This window comes from Zeugodacus cucurbitae, chromosome 5 (assembly GCF_028554725.1).
Source record: "Zeugodacus cucurbitae isolate PBARC_wt_2022May chromosome 5, idZeuCucr1.2, whole genome shotgun sequence".
In the NCBI taxonomy this organism is placed as follows: Eukaryota; Metazoa; Arthropoda; class Insecta; order Diptera; family Tephritidae; genus Zeugodacus; species Zeugodacus cucurbitae.
Genome location: NC_071670.1, coordinates 31,940,699 through 31,962,293, shown reverse-complemented (window position 1 = coordinate 31,962,293; position 21,595 = coordinate 31,940,699). Strand labels below are relative to the sequence as shown.

At 36.8% G+C, this 21,595-nt stretch overlaps 1 protein-coding gene across 2 annotated transcripts in view; it reads right to left on the bottom strand.

Moving 5' to 3' along the window:
- Positions 1-757: 757 nt before the first annotated feature.
- LOC105213943 (transcription factor Sp9) overlaps positions 758-21,595 on the bottom strand; it is a 54,045-nt gene continuing 33,207 nt past the window's right edge. Inside the window, exons 2-3 of one of the 2 annotated variants that reach the window (XM_011187058.3) lie at positions 2,615-2,928; positions 758-2,504 (exon numbers count right to left, since the gene is read on the bottom strand). In XM_011187058.3, the coding sequence (XP_011185360.2) occupies positions 1,097-2,504; positions 2,615-2,928 (1,722 nt within the window). In that variant the 3' untranslated portion in view covers positions 758-1,096. The remainder of the gene's footprint in view (positions 2,505-2,614; positions 2,929-21,595) is intronic. The other variant, XM_011187059.3, reaches the window with a different exon arrangement.

Here is a 21,595-nt window from a genome sequence, read left to right as displayed (position 1 = left end):
ATTTTGGTTTTTAAACTAAGCAAGCTAGTATCTTTAAATGTATATGTTAAATATATGCAATATTGGTTTAGTTGCAGTCGCACTTGTTTATTACAATAAATTTTACTTTATTTAAATATTTAAGTTTTTAGCTAAAAATCAACAATATTTATTAAATTTATACGTTTAAGATTCTTTAGTTTTAGATTTATTCAAAAACTAGCTTTGCACTAAGTATATAATATTTTCATTTGTGTTTATGTGCAGTGTATTTTTGCTATATTATTTCATTTATTTTTTTTTTATAAATAGAGTACAGCAAGATTTTATTTATTTTAGTTTAGCAAGTAAAGCCCAACGCTAAATTATAAATTTCCATTTAACCGTTATTGCATTATATTTAAGAATTCCATAATATTCGTACATATGTATTATCAAAAGTAGAAGTAGCACATGCCAAATACAGGGTGACTCAAATGATTAAAATTTATCGGCTTAGCATTTCGATAAGCAGATTCTAGCTGAGTTAATGCAACACTTAATTGTTTATTTTCTATCAATTGGACTAGAAATCTTTTTCTATTCATTACCCGTTACTACAAGTGATATTTTACTTCGAAATGAATAAGTATAATTAATTTTTGCTGAAAGTTTGCTTTCTTGTTTGGTTCTTCATTTTGTTATTTACTATGCTTTTGAATATTTGTGGTGTCGCTTTTCCATAACAATTTTGAACAATTTACATTCTTAATGTTTACAACACTGGTCTTTCAATATATGTATTTCGCAGCTATTTACAAAATTTTGACCTACCGCTTACTTGAAACGAAGAGCATTTCAATTTATATTATTTAGAGTTTGGTAGTTGTACATAGAGTTTAGCATTTTTGATTGTTTTATATTTTTAACAACACATCGTTACAAGCATTATTTACAATAGAGTTTGTATGTCAACATGTTTCAACTTAACCCATGCTTAAGCTGCTGCTTTGCAAATTTGACCTTCTTTCCATATTTATGTAATCCTCACGCCACGCATTAGTTGTCGAATTAATAGACCGTTGGACCCATTCCGATAGCCACCTCAATTGGTGAAGAGAAAGGGTCCCAATGACCCTCAAACCATTGGTGGCTTAATATCCACCAAAGTGCTGTGATGATCTAGCCCCGGGCTGGGCGCCGAGTTGCCAACCAAATGATGATGATGGTGATGATGCAAATGCGCATGCGCATGTTGCTGTTGCTGATGATGCTGCAACTGCGCCTGCGCTTGTGCCTGCGCCTGTGCTTGCGCCTGGGCTTGTGCCTGTTGTTGCTGCTGTTGATGATGTTGTTGCTGAGCGTGCAGCATGACTGGGGAACCGCCAGACATATTGTGTGGTGATGACAGATGCAAGCCGCTGGCCAACAGTCCACCAGTTGGTGTTGTATTGCCACCGCCGCCGGACTGATGAGAGTTGGGCGTGCTGGGATGACTGCCGTTACCAGTTTGCTGTCCGTTGCTACCGTTCAGACCATTTGATTCGCCCGATTGGTTGCCAGGCTCCTCCGAATCGCTGCATGACTCCGATGAGCCCTTCTTCATGCTGCCACCTTGCCCAGTAGCGTTGTGTGTCTTCACATGCTTAGCTAGGTGATCGCTGCGCATAAAGCGTTTGTTGCAGATGGGACAAGCAAAGCGCTTCTCGCCCGTATGCGTACGCAGATGACGTTGTAGCTCGTCGGAGCGTGTAAAACGTTTGCCACAGAAAAGCCAATTGCAAACGAATGGTCGCTCGCCGGTATGCCAACGCAAATGCGCTTTCAAATGCGAAGTCTTGCCGTACACTTTGCCACACCCCGGTATGTGGCACGAGTGTATATTCTTCTTGCGCAAGTGCACACCAGCTGGTCCCAACCGCTCAGCTTCCTGGCAATTCGGACAATCGCATGTGGCGCGACCGGCGTAACGTCTTTGTGAACGCGGCGATGGTGTCGACGGCGTTGATGCTTGCGGTGAGGCCGCAGTGGCGGCAGCCGACGGAGAACTGTGTGGTAGCGAGAACCCACCCACACCTTGACCGGGCAACATGCTCTTGTATGTATCTTGCAGCAAATGTTGGCCAGAGCCCAACAGATGTGCCGTATTGGAGAGCGAATGCGACAGCGCAGATGAGTAGTCCGAGCCGGCGGCTGTTGCATAGTTGGCCATGGTTGAGTGCATACCAGCGCCCCCCATATCTAGCCAGCTACCAGCAGCGCTGTGCATATCCCACCAGCCGGAATTAACGCTTGCTGCCTCAGCCGCTTTATGTGCTGATGCAGTGACCGCATTGAAGGGCCAATCATATGGATGACGTGAGTAGACCGAACCGAAAGTAGCGCCCTCCACTTTGCCCAATAAACCCTGATGCATGTGGTGATTGTCGGAGACCATGCCACCGCTTGGACTGCTCGTATTCGGAAAGTACAGATCGCTACCATAAGCTGAGGGATTGCTGACAGCAGCACAGGATGAAGATATCGGGCGACTGTAAGGATAAATGCTGAAATTATTATCAGTTATAAGTATCGTTGCTCAATTGGTGGTTTGGTGGGATTGTGGATAACAAAAGGAAGGTGTAAAGGTTTAAGTTACATAGCATTAAGTGCTTACCTAGCTGTGATGTTCACCATTGTATTGATGCCGGATGACGGCAGACTGCGTGAAGAGGCAGCCGATGAGACCCCGCTCAAACCCAAATTGCTGCTGGACGAACCAGAACCCGATGACGAAGAAGCGGAAGAGATGGTGCATGGTGAGTGCTGACCTCCAGCTGCACTACTCGACGGTGAAGTGGGGCTCTTCTTCCAGGGATGGAAACCTTTTCCCACAGCAGCATCGGCAAGCGGCGGTGGAGATTTACTAGACAATTTATTGCATTGAGCAGCCAACATTGCCAGCGGTGTGCCACGCAGACTAGGATGATCCTATAATGAAAGTAAGACAGAAAATTAAAAATTGCTTGTAGAACTTATATAACTTAGAAATCTATGTAAATTTAATTAAAAAGCATATGCATAAGATAGATTAATACTAACGGCAAGTGGTTCACAGTTGAAAGCAACCTTTTGCGGTAAGCTCAATCAAAAGATAGTTAAACAAATTGATGTAGAAGCGTGAGAATATTCCACGAAGGGCAACCCAATTTCAAACTGATCTGAATACAAATTGGTTATGTTCAATAAGAAGAAATACAACAAAATACACCGAAAGAACTTGGTCACACACGGTGTTCGCCAAGCACTATACGTTAAAATAAAAAAATTCTGATTTGCTCACAAAATCTAATTTTGAATGCTACGCCAACTCAATTTCCTCTCACAAACAAATAACTACTGCATACAACAAACAAATCTAACCAACGTAGTAGTAGCAAATCCTCATCATGCATCTGCCCCACCAATTATCCATTCATACTTCTACACCGACTTTTTGATTCATTCTATTTCAAATCGCCGCCGCACACTAACAACTCTCCAAACAGTGCCCAAAAGGAGTCTTCGAAGAGTCAAGAAGAGGAAGTCATTAAGATCCCAAATAGCGCCGGATTCAAAAACCAAAAGGAAGATACATGAAGTAGAGGATATAGATTTTCGACTTCATTGCCGAGCAGCACTTGCGAAAGCGAAACGAAAGATCGTAAATCCTGACACTTGTTTGAGATTCTTGGTAAAAATGTACTTCTATTTGATTGGCGCCGAATTTGGTTGCCTTGCTTCATTTAATCTGAAAGTCAGGCGTCAAAGGTACCAGAATGTGTTTGATGAATGGTTTTCGAAGTAATTGCTTTCTCACCATGGTTTTTAATTACCTACAGTTCGTACATACAAGTATACCAATTAGAGTGTGAGAATGTTCTGAAAGGCTATTGAGATTATGTAATATTTAATTATATATATTAAATATTAGGTATTTATATAATTAATTATTTAGTCGGCTATATTTACCACACATTTATGTTTATAAATTTTAATACTAGACATTTAACTTCTGTTATCAATCAATATGTGACTTTCCAGATTCTTAAATAGACGAAATTGTATATACATTTTTCTATCAAATATGAGAATATCCGTCTTCATTTTACAAACATAGGTGAAAGTGCCAAAGACCATCCCAAAAATTAAGTTTAAGAAGTGTTTCGACAATTGGATACTTGCATAAGTGCATAACATCGAATGGGGACTATCCTGAAAGCGAATGATACATATGTACATAAGGGTGGCCCTTATTTTTCAAAGCATTCCGATTCTCGATCGCACCCCCTAGAAATATGCGAATAGCCCAAAAACTAGTATATACAAAGTTTTGGGTCAATCAAAAAAGGTTTAGAGTTTGAGCAAGGAGCTTGAAATCCTGAAAAATTAAGAATTTTTGCCATTTTTATGTCTCCATATTTCAAAGCCACACTATCTGATTTCCATACCGTAATAAGATCTACATTTTATTACCTTTCCAAAATTACCACAATCTTAAAAATCGGTCGATTGATGATAGAGTTACAGAAATACAAATACGAAAGTAAATTTAATGTGGTGCATTCTCAAGCGTCGCATGCTCGTGATATACCGTTATAACGGATCGAATGTTATTCTTATTATCTTATTACGGTATGGAAAACTAGTAAGGGATAGTGTGACTTTGAAATATGGAAGTCTGAGATATAAAAATGGCAAAAATTCTTATTTTTTCAGGATTTCAAGCTCCTTGCGCAACCTCTAAACCTTTTTTGATTGACCCAAAACTTTGTATATACTAGTTTTTGGACTATTCGCATATTTCTAGGGGGTGCGATCGAGAATCCAGAAACTTTTTTTATCCTCCATACAACTAAGGGCCACCCTAATGTACATACATATTATATATACATATTTTTATCAAAAAACGAAAATTCCAGTTATATTATCACCTCATATTTGATAAAAAATGGGTGATATTAATATAGAATCTATTATATTCTTTATAATTATTTATCTTTCCGTACATATCATACGGGTCGGTTTATGAGAAAGAGATCAATAAAATATGCGAGAAAACTTGTTCCCAAAATTAATAACATGAATATGAGTGAATTCTGTTAGTTATGTTGACGTTAAAGTAAATATTTCGGTTGAATGACTAAAGCTTAGTGATCTCATTAACTACAATATAAAAACTGATATTACTGCCTAGTTTTATAATTCATATTTAAATAACTTAGGTTTTTTTTTTTAATTTAATTTTTTCCCTAAAATAAGTAAAACACAATTCAATCCAATACATAGTTTTATAATTCATATTTAAATAACTTATTATGTTTTTTAAAAAATTTTAATTTTTTCCCTAAAATAAGTAAAACTCAATTTAATCCAATACATAGATATAATATCTCTTATATTTATATAACCTCTACTCTTACTTATATATACATAAAATTAGTTCAATAATTTCATTACCTCAAGTAAAGTGATTTGCATTTTCCAATAAAAGCATTCGAGCATTAAAATAATTGAAAGTTGTCTTGCAGCAAATTATGCAAACCACAACAAGTCGATAGCCACGCAGCAAGAAATTCACTTGCATTAAACAAGAAAATTTTCAAACATATATAATGAATTATTAATTAATAATGTGTCAAGCAGTAAATTCCGCCATTTTACTTGTCCGACTGTTAACCTACAATTAAAACGATATATAAATGACAAAATTGTCTAAATAAATCAAAATTGTTGAAACGTTTGCACAGGCGCACATTCATTAAATGCCACATTTATACATATGTATTTGCTCCTCATCCTCCTCCTCCATGGTATTCGTATGAATTACGAATAACCGCAATGCCAATCGCTAAATTACAATTCAACGCGAAATCCACTGCATCGCATGCAACGAGGCAACATCATTTAGACGTTTGCAACATGCGCTAACGGTCAACGGTGGCAGGCGCGAAATTGCGATTGCAATTGCATTTATTTTAATTCGGCAACAACGGTTCAAGTTCACTTTAACGGGAAAATTGCTAACTACTGACTGCCTGCCTGCCTGCCTGCTTGACGAGTCTTCTGCTGCCGGTTGAGCATTTGATTATTGGGTAATTGCATTAATTGCGATTACTACCGCAACAACAACAATAACGACGAACAAGCGAAGATCTGCCGCACGGTAGTCGCGCGTTTTTCATTGGCCCAAAGTCGACATTGCCAATTGGCAATCCGTCTACCCAGCTTACTACCTGCCGCAGACAAACAAGAAAACCGTAAAGATATTTGGAAGGCAGCCACAAATTTCAGCTACTGCATTGCGCCAAAAAAAAGACAACGGCAGATTAATAGCACTGAAATGCCTCGAAATTAACATCTTCTCTTCTGCATCCGCTTCCATCGCACCTTACACGTTCGCTCTGGCTTGCTGCAGCTTAGCAAGTGCTGCAAAATGCAGCGCACAGTCGGACTACGTAGATTGGCAACCAATTGCTCGATAATAATTTACTCGCAAAAAGAAGATAAATTCGCCAAACTACGCCAATGGAATAGTAAAATTTTAGCGGAAGCTACTATTTTGCAGATAATTGCGTGTTACGTCTGAGCGTCAGCCCACACTGCGTCGAGTTGCAACAAAGTACGTACAGCAGAGATCTTAACGCGAACGTAGTTAGAGAATTTCGCTTTTCCCTCAATATTCATGCCTTCTCTCCTGTTCACTCTGTAGTCTCAGTGTTACCTTATGGGTTCCTATTATAGCCTTTCCCTTACACTGGACTGGATAAAAATGAGCAAAAGAACTCAGTTAAATTAAAAGAAATTGCCCACGTTTAGACGCACAATTTTCAAGGTAATTCAACTTGTTTGGCATACATAGTTGCGCACCATTCTCAATGGAGCATGCTGTGGGCGCTCGCTCACGTGCGCCTAATGCCGATTACGTACTCTTATTCAATGTAACTACTTCTACACGATTGCAGTCGTGTATCTGAGTGTGTATTTATCAACCCACCAACTTAACAAACCACTTACTGGTAAATCTCGTATAGCTGGCATCAAGGTGAACCAGAGAGGCTTGACTTGTATCGTTAACCCACTATTCTCCCAGCATAATGACTATGAATTTAATGAAACAAGCTGTTACACTGTAAGAAAAGTGGAAAAGGAGATCAGTGATCACCGCCCGTGCTTAAATCATTCTATATACTCATACTCGTAGCGAAAGTGGGTCATAAATTTGGTGCTTCTATGGAAAAAGGATCACAAAAGGCAAGAAAGCAGGCAAGGATATAATAAATCATAAGTTTTGCAATGTTTAATTGGAAAATATAAGTAAAATGATATTGAGAATTATACTTTATTTTGAATTCTCGAATTTCAATCGACGATTTTTCAAAAGAAATATATTACGTAATTGTTAAGAAATATGTATGTAGGTTAAGAGTTAGGGAACGCATTGCGACCTGATGTCTATTGTGCCCCTCTACAGTTATCACAAATAACCGTTCAACCCTAACATGGACGCGATCCTTTCTCTTTGGGGATACAGAGTCCCCATTACCTGACTCCTTTTCATCGCAATTGCCGGATAGTCGAGAAGTAGATGTAATAACTGTGAAACTACAAAACCCTATGAAACTCTAACTAACTAACTAACTCCAAAATATCGAACAAACAACTAGCATAATTCAAATAGAGAAAAATTAAAAATATATTATATTTGTGGTTCTCGACATTAGTAAGGATTTGAAGACAGCTATTAATTGCGTTTATAGTAACATAGTACAACTACAAATAAACAAAGTAAGAATAATATAAACTTGTTGCGTCTCTCTTCGCTTGTCTCTCTACATGCTCAACTCTTTAGGTTTTATATAAGCGAACCCTGCTGGAAAATTATCATTGTATTCTTCAATGCAGGTTAAATAATATCTCCAAATTGCAATGTCTTCATGATTCACTTAGTCTTATTGCAAAACAAAGTTATTTGGAGTCCATATTAATGTACGACTGAAACGACAACTCTAACCAAATTTGAAATAATAGATCTAGTAAAAAGAAATCGATTATTTTTGTTCAATAGCTGACTTAAGAATATGAATAGAATCGTTACTCAAATCCAAAAAAATCGATCTAGAAAAATTATCTGGCTTACGACAACGTCAAACGAAAAAGGTGGGCGGCGCATCAGTTGGAGCCGATTCAAACGTTGGCCAAGCAGGGTTGACGGACACATTTTTTTTATTTTGAATCTTTTGAATCGTTCAGAATCGACCAGCTTTGTATAAAAGAAATGGAATTATGTTCGATCGGGAAATGCGAGGCCACACATATCGTTAAAGATTCCCCAGAAGCTGCGGAAGCGTGTTTTGAAGATTCTTATGCATACACCTTATAATCAAGACATGGCATGAAGTGATTACTACAAATTATTTTCGCGAATGAATTTGTATATGAAAAATTAGCCTGAAGAGAAGTATGTGAAAATCGCCAGTACCAGTTTTTGCCAATAGTGATGAGGTTTTCTATGATATATTAAATGTGCAACAAGTCAACCAAGAAAACTTTTTACTGATATTAATATTTTCTTGGCAAATTCTACAACTATAGAGATTCTAGATTTCTAACGGTAGTCATAATGCCAATGAACATATTGCCATTTTTGGCACCTTAATAATGGATTAACACTGCATTTACATAAGCTGCAATATTAAATCAGAATTATTATTGAAACTCAATTCGGCAGGTGCTTCGTAGCCAAACACGCAAAGATTTCGCTGCTGGGCATGCCAAGGCACCGTATGGTTGAAATGGTTGAAAACAAGAAACTGTGCAGGTTTAAGCTTAATTGAGGCAATTATGGTGCAGCTGTAATATTGCAAATAAAACACTAAAATCTGTATGGACATAGCAGTTCGTATGTTCATACCCCAGTATAACCTTACAACACGAACAAAACAGCATGGCACTCATTGCAAAAAAAATGCGCTTTACTTCAATTGTCTGCGATTTAATTTGATTAATCGATTAATGGACTTGCGATTTATTGCAAAGCGAGTTCGAACTACAAATGTCTATACAAACAAACATGCATAACGGGTCAAAAATCAGGTTGTATGTGTGTTGCTTATTGCAGCACTGCGCTAATCCCTTCCCTGAACCGCCACAAACGGCTTGATATCAAAGTCTTTACCATCATCAACTCACCGGGTAGCCGTCAACAGCAAATCCAAATCGGTTTTGTCTGAAAGAGTGCAGTGAATGTGGAAATTGGACGAAAGTAAGGGAGAGAGAAAGTGGCGCTTGATTCGTATTTAACCTTATTCTTTATGCATTTTGGCGTTTCTTCCATACCCTCTGATGACTGTGGCGCCACTCGGACGTCGCTAAACTGTCTGCGCACTAATTTCTTTTCATTTAATAACAACGAGCCTATTGTCTAGCAATTTGCCACGGTTTTGCTGCCTACAAAAATGACTTCGGTAAAAAAAACTGGTAATGGAAGCAACGGCAAATTATGCTTGAAAACAAGGTGAGGCTAACAAATCATACAACTGCGAGGAAGGCACTACTGTGCCCAACTCGAATACATTGCCCACTCACTGTGCGTTCTGGCTGCAGCGGCATGCAAACCGTTTGAAATCGTCCGCACCACAGCACACATCATCACACCCAAATCAAAGCGGATCAGATCAAAGGTTCGCCCACTCCAGCGGTAACCACAACTACATATACTAGGGTGCACGTGTTTGTATGTGTGTGTGTATGCGATCGATAACAACAAGCACGCTAACTTATCTGGCAATCAACGAGAATCTGATTGTGTGGCGCGCTTAAGTGCCACATTGAATTTAGATTTTTCACTTTTTATTGCTCATTAAAATGCCCATCTGCAACAACAACAACAACAGCAGGTCGTATGTCCTACCTAGTTGGTGAGTACAATATACCATATATTGTGAGTAAACAGGTATCTTTCGTTTCGGCTCTCATGGCTGTCACTTTGACATTTGTTACTACACTGATTGTGCGTTTATCGTTGGTTCTTTGTTCATTGCCATTGTATTTGTTGTTATTTGGGCTGCTGCTGCGCAGTAAATCATTAGTTGTGGCACCTGCTGTGAAAATTATGACACCGCCTATTGATGTGCAACTTGTTGCCGCTATCTCGAAAAGGTGGCAATCATGCAGCGCTACATCGATGTGATTGTATAACACTTATTTACATATATGTGTGCCTATACCAGTATAAGCGTTTTTAAATATATATATTATGCATGTAGCTGATTAGCTTATTGTGTTTACTAATATCTTTCATTTGCATTGTCACTTGTTGTGTTTCGAACACTATTGTGTTGCTATAAGAACAAAGCACTCAAACAGTGTTAGAAACAAATATATGCAGACATAACTGTGTATGTACTTGAGAGGTACATATACAGGATTTATAAGGATTTGAACATTTGTTTTCGTAAGCAGATTAAAAATACATATTTAAAGCTCATTTTTTTCTAAAAATTCTTCGATACGTGTGTATGTCACCGAACTCCTTCTGAACGGCTTGATCGATTTAAATGAAATTTGTTTTATTTTCAGCTGGGTTCGATAATGGTATCTGACACCCTTTGGTCCTATTTAAATAGTGCATTTAATTACTTTTAAATTTATAAACTTGTTTGATGTTTTATATTTGCTTTTTCATTAAATTCCATGAATATTGAAACAGTAAGAATGATTGAAACAGTAATTCTAATATTGAATGGTATCAATTATAGTACCACCCCTAGTAGCTTAATCCGCCCATCTTTTGAAATATTATTAATAAACTCATTTCACATATATTATTTATGCGATTTTCCTATTTAATGTTGAAATAAATACGAAAAATTAATTAAGAACGAAACTTTGGAGATAGCCCCCTCAATCTTATATAATAGTATTGAAAATTTTGTTAAAAATATGAAAAAAAATAACTCCTTAATAACCACTTATAATAAAATACTATAAAAGTATATGTAAAACCACAAATGCCGGTGATTTTGATATGAAGAAAAAGGATCATAAAAATTCAAAGGACGATGTTCGAAGTTGAATTCCACATGATTGTTGCGTATAGTGATGAGCGATGTAGCTATTTTTAAATCACTGTGATTTCAGTGATTGCTAGCCGCTGCACACGCTCTACACTCGGCCCTCAAGCGCGTACTTTGGAAATTTTGAAATTTTGTTCAGCAAGCAGCTGCGAGCGCTTGTTACTCCACTCTCTGGCACGAGATTGCGATGCGAAGAGAATGACTTGCAAGACGATTTTCAGTTTCAGATTAAGATTCTCCATCAAGGAGTTGTTTTGATACCTTCACCTGGGAACTATTTTCCGAAAGTTGAGATTCTAGCAATAAATATAGCCTATGTTACTCGGGGTGAATGTAGCTTTGCAATGGTAGAATAATTTTTGAAATCGGCACAGTAGTTTACAAACATTACAAACATACATACAAATCTTTCCTCTTTATAATAGTACTATGTTTTTGTAATCACCGCACAAAAATTATAGAAATCGCAACTGAAACTGTTACTGTGATCCTGAACTGCTATTGCTACTGAACAGTGAGTGCTACTTTTTGAACTGCTATTGCTACAGAGAGCGAATTAGAATTACTGAATGCCTATATGTACTGTGATCGAACAAAAGCACTGAACTTCTCTATAGCTACAGTGATCGAACTCAAATTAGTGAACTTTCATTGCGATTTTAAATCACTGCTATTTACAAAGTGAAATATCGCTCATCACTATTGTAAACTGATTTCGCCCATTTTTTACCTGTGTTATCAGGGTGTCAAGAAAATATTATATACAGAATGTCATTGAAATCGGTCGAGTAGTTCCTGAGATATGGTTTGTGATGGGGTACGTGAGAGAAACGACTCCAGAAAGTTTGGTTTATATAGCTTTATTGGTTTGCGAGATATATACAAAAAACCTATTTGGAGGGTGGGTTTTATAACTTTATTTATGGCTTAGTTATGACACTTTATCTGTTTTCGGTTTTTACCATTTTGTGTGCGTGGCAGTGGACCGATTTTGCCCATTTTCGAAAGCAACCCTCTCACGGTCCCAAGGAACATGTGTACCAAGTTTCGTCAAGATATCTTAATTTCATAATTTTATACGGACGGACGGAAGGACAGACAGACATCCGGATTTTAACTCGTCATTTTGATATATGTATATATATAACCCTATATAGTTTTATGACTTACGAACAACCGTTATGTGAACAAAACTATAATACTCTCTTTATCAAATATGTTGCTAGAGTATAAACATAAGTCACTTAATTGAAACGAGGATATTAGTTTCTAGTTTTATATGCATTTTGGCGCATTCACTGTAACTATTTTCATTCATTTTAACTATTTTAATGTACCCAAAACTTCATTAGCCAAGTAAATTCTGCACAATAACAAGCACGTGATAATGTTTCGACTAATTGCAAATGTGATGTCGATAATTTTAATGTAATTACTCAAATTTCAAACTCCACGTGCATAAAGATATGCATGTAGTCACATACGAGTAAGTATATTTAAATACAACAACATGCACCATGTACAAGTATGTGCAAGCATAATTTATTTATACAATATATTTTGTAATTTCCCAAATTAAATGCATTAACGTGGCACATAAAAGACACTTAAAAGAGGCTGCATCGAGTAAAGTCATGAACTGAAAAACGATGCGTAATTAACTGTTAACTTTGGCGAAGATCAAATTCGTGAATTTTGTTGCTGCTGCATTTTTATAGCCCTGCAGGAAATATGTAGTTGATGTGGTTTGTAACGATATTCGGTGATTTCAATAATAACAATAAGAACATGTTTAACAAATCTTAGTGAAATATTTGTTAAAAGAATTTTGGTTAGATAACGAAGAAATTAATAATTATTCAATTTAAATTTAATGCTATAATTCCCTCCTCGCTTTATTATGTCAATATATACTACTCAGCATTTGCGGATAAAATATACATTTTTTCTTCAAGGGAAGATTTTTCTACCATTAAGTATGCTTACAAACACAAATATATCTTTATAATATCAGACGCTTGGGCCCGATAAACGCGAAAGAGGGTAAACAAAAAATGAATGCTGTCCCGACGCGTAACGAATTAACGCACAAACAACCAAAGTAACTGTGGTTTTGCAAGCTAGTGGCAATTGAAGCCTAAACTTTGCACTCTGCAAAGAACCCAAAAATTTCGCTGCCTTCAACTTCATTTATCTCCGTTGTCTACTCAATCTTCTCAAGAGTTGAGGCAACTGAGTTTCACTTTTTTTATGTATGTACATTTAGGATCTCGTACAAACATATGTATATAGTTTTATGGTCAAAGTTGTTAAATGACTGATGCCAGCTACTGCTACGTCGCTCCAGCTGTATAGTATTTTGTGTTTTTATTAGGTTTATTGTTGTTGTTGCTATTTAGCGAATTTCATTCGTACCACGCGCAACTCGAAGCTTAATGAGTTTTTGGAGCAGTGCAGACCGCGCTACAATGCGCCTTCTTCGGACCAACTGAAGCGCTCTCCGCAGCTCACTATATGTCTGGTGTGTTTGGATATGCATTGACCCAGCAGTTAACTGCCACACATATGCACACTTTCAACGCTCACAATCATTTAACTTAAATGCGTTTTTCCAAGGAAGCCCCCAAACACAACAACTATGGGGCAACGCGCATGCGTTGAAATGTTGAAAATTAAAAATTTCAAAGCACCGCACAGCTGTAAGGACGATAGTGAACCCTTTTCCCACACAACCACGTTATTTTATTTTTTATTATTTAATTTTCTCTTTATATTTCAAGCATGATTTGCAAGATTACGTTATTACTGTTGCTGTGGTTGTTGCTACTTTTTGTTGGCCTGTTCATACGCCAATTTTATATATTTTTAATCAACTTTCAAGCTCAATGCGGCACTCGGCCGCGGTTGCGCGACGTCTTGTGAGCGAGTAAATGAATTTTTGCTTGCCGTAAATTAAGTTTGTTTAGTCATCAGCGCTGTCAGTTGAGGGGGGAACAAAAAGCAACAATAGCACTTATTGAAATCGAACAAAACGCTAGAGTGTGGCCATAACCGCTACCACATCAATAAGTGGCAATAATTATTCCCACGCTTAGTTTGTAGCGCCCGAAATGCTGTGTTGTCTACAATTTTGTTATTGTTGTATTTATTGCTTGCCGACGTGGAAGCACTTGGAATTTTGCAGTTTGCACCCATTAGTTAACACTTCGTATGCTAATATCAAAGCGACCACAAAGCAGAAACAACAACAAATTCAACAACACACCACTCGATTGGCTTACAAGTAAGGGTCGCAGTCGACGCGCAGAAGGCAGAGCGCACAATCATCAAATGAAAGGTTAGCAGCTACTCCACTCAACTCCTGCGGGCAGTATTCCACCGGCACCACCGGCGTGACTCCAATGTGCATGAGCTTTCAACAGTAGCGACAGCGGCAGGAGCACTTTGCGGTTGCGCTTGTGGGCTTGGCTGGCATATTAAATGAACACAATAGCCAATGAACTTTTTAATTGCCAATGAAATTGCTTAGCGGATGGACAGGCAGTTAGCCAACCAACCGCCTAATGCTCGCCCTCCGACGAATGCGGCCTTGCGAAAACATATGTACTCGTATATACAGAATTCAAGCAGTTAAGGGCTTGTCAGACTGTCTGCAATTTATTTACCTAATTTCTTATTCGACTGTTTGTGCTTAAAGTTTATTTGTTATTTGGCGCCATGAATGAACAAGAAGCCGTTTCGAAATATTAATTTCTTAACGATTATTTGCACAGCGAAAGGGAAAGCAAATTTGTAAACGATTTCATTTGGGAAAACATTAAAAGTAGTTGCTCTTTCTATCGCTATATACTTTAATAAGAAGGATAGACTTAGATCATAGTATACTACATTCTCGATAGTCATATTTTTATGAAAACTATGATTTACTATGGATAATGCAATATAATGCAATTAGGAATTGAGGTAATTAATTGTGATTAAGATTAATTTAAAAAAAATCATTTTGATTATTCTTATGAGGTCCAATTTACAATTTTTGATTTCGGATGGTATCCATGCTTCGAAACTCATAATATAATTACTGGTTTACTAAAGCTTTTGAAATAAGATTTCATTATTTTCCTAGTGGCTTGAAGTACGATCAAACGTCTTAAATCAAAAAGAGGAGAGAGGAAAAGCTATATCTAGAGGAAGAAAGAAGAGGTTTTGTTCGGTACCAAAACATTTAGGCTGCTGTGATCAATGAAGTCAATAATATTTCTAGCACAAAAAAACTTTTATTTGAAGGGTGATCCAAGTAGTGGTACTCTTTTAATAGCCTTTTTTTGACAAAACACTCGTAGTCCTATTACGTTTACAAATTGTGAGAATTTTTTACGAAAATTCACGTTCTGTAAAGAATGTGTTTCGCCGCTTCGCTCAATTTATGATCAACATAATCGGCCTACTGAGTGTACTATTCACAACGCCATAACCCATCTTAATATCCAGCATTCATTATTGGATACTATTCGACCGAATAGACCAAGTCCAGCACATAGTGAAGAAAATATAGCAGTCGTAGCTGAGAGTGTGAACGAAGACCGTGGAGAGTCGATTCGGCGCCGTAAGCAGCAACTCGTACTAACGTATGGAACGTATCGAGTTCTTAACTTGAAAGCGTACATATACAGCTTGCGCAAGAACCGAATCAATTAGCTCTATGTGCTCTTGAAAAGCTCCAAGAAGATCGGACATTTTCGATAATAATAATTCTATTCAGACCCATTTCTGGCAAAACAATCAAAATTGCCGCATTTGAGATGAAGAGCAACCCGAAGAGATTCAAGAGCTGAGCTCGCATTCCATCCAGAAAAGCAACAGTTTGGTTTCAACAAGAGGGCGCCACTTCCATCACATCGAACATTTCGGTAAGCACATATGTAATTTCACGTGTTGGGCTAATTTTTACAAGATCGTAGGACCATCTGAGACGTAGCTGCGGCCAACATTTGTTCGTGTTTTTCTTTAAAAAGGTAGGAAACCTCGAAATGGATCACCCTTTATTAGTCTTCTTCTTCTTGACTGGCGTAGACACCGCTTACGCGGTTATAGCCGAGTCTAAAACAGTGCGCCACGTATCCCTCCTTCTGGCAGTTTGGCGCCAATTGGTTATTCCAAGCGAAGCCAGGTCCCTCTCCACCTGGTCCTTCCATCGGAGTGGAGGTCTCCCTCTTCCTCTACTTCCACCAGCGGGTACTGCATCGAATACTTTCAGAGCTGGAGCACTTTCATCCATTCGAACAACATGTCCTAGCCAGCGTAGCCGCTGTTTTTTTATTCGCTGGACTATGTCTATGTCGTCGAATAACACATACAGCTCATCGTTCCATCGTCTGCGGTATTCGCCGTTGCCAATTCTTAAGGGACCATAAATCTTCCGCAAAACCTTTCTCTCGAAAACTCCTAGTGCCGTCTCATCGGATGTTGACATCGTCCACGCTTCTGCACCGTAAAGTAGGACGGGAATGATGAGGGACTTGTAGAGTTTGGTTTTTGTTCGTCGAGAGAGGACTTTACTTTCCAGGCTGACATTGTTATTGCTGTTAATGCTGGTTCCCAGGTAGACGAAATTATCTACAACTTCAAAGTTATGACTGTCAACAGTGACGTGGGAGCCAAGACGCGAATGCGCTGACTGTTTGTTTGATGACAGGAGATATTTCGTCTTGTCCTCGTTCCCCACCAGACCCGTACGCTTCGCTTCCTTATCAAGTCTGGAGAAAGCAGAACTAACGGCGCGGGTGTTGTTTCCAATGATATCGATATCATCGGCGTACGCCAGTAGCTGTACACTCTTATAGAAGATTGTACCTTCTCTGTTTAGCTCTGCAGCTCGTATTATTTTCTCCAGCATCAGGTTAAAGAAATCACACGAGAGTGAGTGTCTGAAACCCTTTATTAGTAATCATACCAAAAACCAATAGCTATTTGGAACAATAAAATCGAATACACATTGAATAGTTTGGATAAGCACGTGTTTACTTGAATAGCTTCTTTCTTCAGGAAGTAGTTAATTTCTTAAATTTACCATTTTATCAAAGAACATTCATAAATACGAAAATAAACGCGAATGCTTGAAAATTTCCTCTAGTTGCATTTTCAAATACACCAAGTAAAACGAGTCAACATAACAGCAAATTTAATGATGTATAGCACATATAAACTCACGCCGCACACGACGAAATCGCTGCCAATTACCCTTTGCTAACTGTAATGACCTCAAAGGCATTTCTGCAGAAGTTCATAAAATGCGCTAACTGAAAATTGTATTTATTAACTGCCAGCCGTAAAATAATCGTACACAAAACCTTTACTGCAAGTCATTAAGTCGTAAAAATCCTGTTGGCACATTAGTCAAATGCAATATTTGCATTCGGCATATGAGCGTACTCTATTTTATAACCCGCACAACTACCACATATGTAATAAGCATATACACATATATATATATATACATATACTTATATACCACATTTAGTTACACATTCAACATGCTGCGCTGTTAGACAGGCCAAAAAGAGAAAGCAGACATATAAAAGTAGAAGTAAGTAGCTGTCACGCCCACAAGCATTTATTGCAAAAAAAACAATAGTAAGTAGCATGTCATAAAAATGAAATGTGAAATTTCTAAGCACTCATAATGAGTATGCAAAAATGAAATGGCAAATGTGTAAACAGATTAAAAGAGAATAGAAAATATAGAAGTAAAAATAATAATCATTCAAGTCTTGGCAATAACTAGTTTAGTTACATACAACTGTCTAACGGTAATAGAAAAAAATCATTAAAAATAATATCAGCAATTGTGTTAAGTAATGAAAATATTGCATTTACATACAGACACATGTCTGTGCATTTCTGTTATAATGTTTCCGTTTCATGGTTGCATAACTAAATATCTTTTGCCATAAATGTGGCCATCAAGTCAAGCCTAATAATAGTTGTCGGTAATTGAATGCCCATAAACATATAAATGTGTTTAGCAAAATGCATGTCAACATGATTATATATAGTCTACTAGTATTATATATTCGCCTGCATATAATTACAGCTTTTAGTACAGTTGTTGATAAAGGCGTCTTATGATGTTTTCAACAAAGTTGTTTACTATAAAAACAATACTGCAATGTATTTAAAATTATTATTATTATTTGGAAGTAATGCAACTGCGATTTTTATTTATTTATGAATAGTTTAAGTATTTTCACATCTCTTTTTTGGTTTTTTCCATTAAAGATGGGATCACTAGGGAGATAATCAAAGATTCTATATGAAGTGCCCTGTTCCTAAAGCATGACTTTCTGATATGAGATATTCGTGAGTTTGTATGACTAGTTTGTAGAAAAAGACCACAGATGAAGTCACCATACTATACAATCCTACTGACATCTAATTATTACAATTATATTTAGATAAAAATTTTTAGAGCTTTGAAGCATTATTAAAGGGTACCAAAAATATATATACCACATTTACAGAGCCATCCATTTCGAGGTTCCCTAATTTTTAAAAGAAAAAACACATAAAAATGGGGAATGTTTATTATCATTGAAAGAACATTTTTTGGTTTTTATTTTTTAAAGATTACCTATTGCAAATGTTGGCCTCGGTTACTTCTAAGATGGTCCTTCCGTTGAACCCAATTTTCGATGACTAGTTCGAGCATTTCGGTTGGTAACTGGCGAATGATACACGTGATGTTTTGCTTCAAAGCCTGCATCGAAGAGGGATTGTCCGCATAGATTTTAGACTTTACACATCCCTACGACCGGCCCAAAACATAAAATTTTGGGTGTATGAAATTGCACCGTTTTGTTGAAATCAAATGCCTTTCACGAGGTTTAATTTCAGGCATCAAATAGTCGGTTAACATGTAAATTTTGTCTATGTAAATTCACCTGTCAGAATAGCATAATATAGCATAACGTAGCATACAAAAAATATTTTATTCAAAATGAGTATATTTCCACATATTATTACCCACTGTCAGATTCGGCACAGAATCACACAATTGCTATTAATGATTAATTCTTTCCATTGGCAATAAAAAATACAAATGGGAAAATTATTAAGCGAAAAAAATTTAATATATATAATTAAATATATATAATTAAATATTTTTCATGTTGTAATATTATTTTTCGATTAGTGGCAACACCGTTATAAAATATGGTTAATGAATAGTGAATATGTGTTCAACTTAAGCCCACAGTACCACAATTTGCATTATTTTATTTCAATACACTAAGTGTTTCTTCACAACCAATAACCATTAAAATAATTGCTTTTGTACAACAGTATGATTTGTAATTGAATGAACTGAATATGCATATTTTAACACGCTTTAAGATAATCTTGAATGCGTATACATATGAGTGTATGAACGAAATATAGGTGCATGAGTACGCGTAAGCGTGTGGCAATTATAAATGTTTCTGTGATCGAAAAAACATTTCATCAAAGCATATTTAAAGTCAAATAGCGCAGACAGCCAACATTTAATAGCTGCCACAGTTCAACACCAACAACCGCAACGGTAAATGCATATGTTTATAACACCGTGCGTTTATGGGTGAGATACACATATGTAAGTGTATGTATGTTTGCGAGTGTATAACTTTATCTCTTAGATATACATACATATGTATACCAAAGGAGCAGTGAGGCGTTGCAGCTCTCCTACGTGCAGAAAATACTGCTGCAATTAGCAAAACATTTTAGTGTTGTGTACTCCCAGGTGAGTGTTTAGTTGTATGCATACTGCTGCACTTCCCGGTTATTAGACACTCGTCAGTTTTAATTAAGCGCCAACCGCATTTTGATAACACCATTAAATGCTCATGAAACATTTACATTCATACATACATATGTAGGTATATACAATACATATGTACAGACGAACCCACAGTCGAAGTATGTAATGCAAGCATTTCGAATATTATATGTAAGTGAGTAGACGCTTAAAACACATTAAATAGCTTTGTGTTCGCATGACTTTTACTTGTCCTTTTTAATTTCTTCTATACACATTTCTCTTGATATACGCCAGCTATCTAGCCATCACGAGCCAAGTGTTTTGCTGGTAGGAGCCAATTATACTCCGACACCGTTAAACTATAGCCGACACCGAGGTGTGTGCAGCGCCACTTTGGAGCACATTCGAACCAACTCTGCGGCATTTAGTTTAATTATCCACACTTTCGATGGAAATTCGAATTTGTTGAAGTTTTAGTTGAAATAGTTGTAGTAGTTGTAATGGTGTTTGCCAACAAAAGTTCGATAGCAGATAAAACACTTCAAAAGTTTTGCAATTACACACTTTGCATTTCAGCGTACGAAATTGTACTGCAGTATGTACTCAAAGGCAGAACTACGTAAAAGTAAATAACTACACAATCAGCACAAGTGGGAGAGCTTTCCATGTCATCACCATTTTCCTATTCATTCAATTGTTGTTTTTGTTCTTAGCACTCAAAAGTTACGCTGCTTTATAATTTTCTTGAGAAGTTTAATATTTACCTAAAATATACGTCCGTGATCAGAATTTTGTTGGAGTCACTCACCTAGGGAGTAATTTTGTAACTACCAATAGTTTTCGCAAAGTCTCTTTACAGTTGTTCAAAACTACTACTTTTTGAAAATGCAAATCGAGTTATCAAAAAACACTATTTTTCCCAACTTTACCAATATAATGATTTAGTTATTTATGCTAGTATTTATAATATTTGCTTTTTTATATATATTATTATAGCGGAAATACAGAGATGATGAGGTCACAAAAAAGGTCACCTTTTGGCTCTCTTTCTTCTGTGATCAAATGTATTATTGGGTTCTAGCGCTGGATCAATGAACCTCTCGTGTAGTCGGTAAGCGTTGATCCATAAGCAACCTTTGTACATCTAAAAGATCGACATAAGAGTTACAACCTTTACACAAACTTAATAGAGAATCCATATATTCTCTTGTATCGAATTAAACACACCAACTTTTTTGTTACTTTTATATCGAGATTTGTTGATAAAAGTGAGAGCTCAAATATGCAGAGCAGAGAAATGACATATCGAAGACAGCCACCATTTCAACTACGAACTATCCAACATCATCTGTTAATTTTAATATAAGAAATATACTAAAGGGTCCATTACTCAAATATTTACTGACAGCTTTGTGGCAGTTTATAAATACCATATTAAGGCTGTCAGCTGTATTTAAAGATACCTAAAAACTATACTAGAACACTTCAAGTAGTTCCATTGAATAGTCTAGTGAAAGACAACACTATGATTCTCTGTATGCAGATTAGTACAGAACAGAGCAAAAATCAAGTACCCATCTTTCGAAACAAACAAGTGACAATAGGAAATAGAGAAACAATTCGAAAAAAGACTAAATGAAGACAAAACATGTTTTGGCTTGTTTATACTAAGTATTAGAAGCGCTAAGTTCTTGCTACCAAAATACACAAAGCATTAACGAGGAGCACTAAACAGAAGAAACTA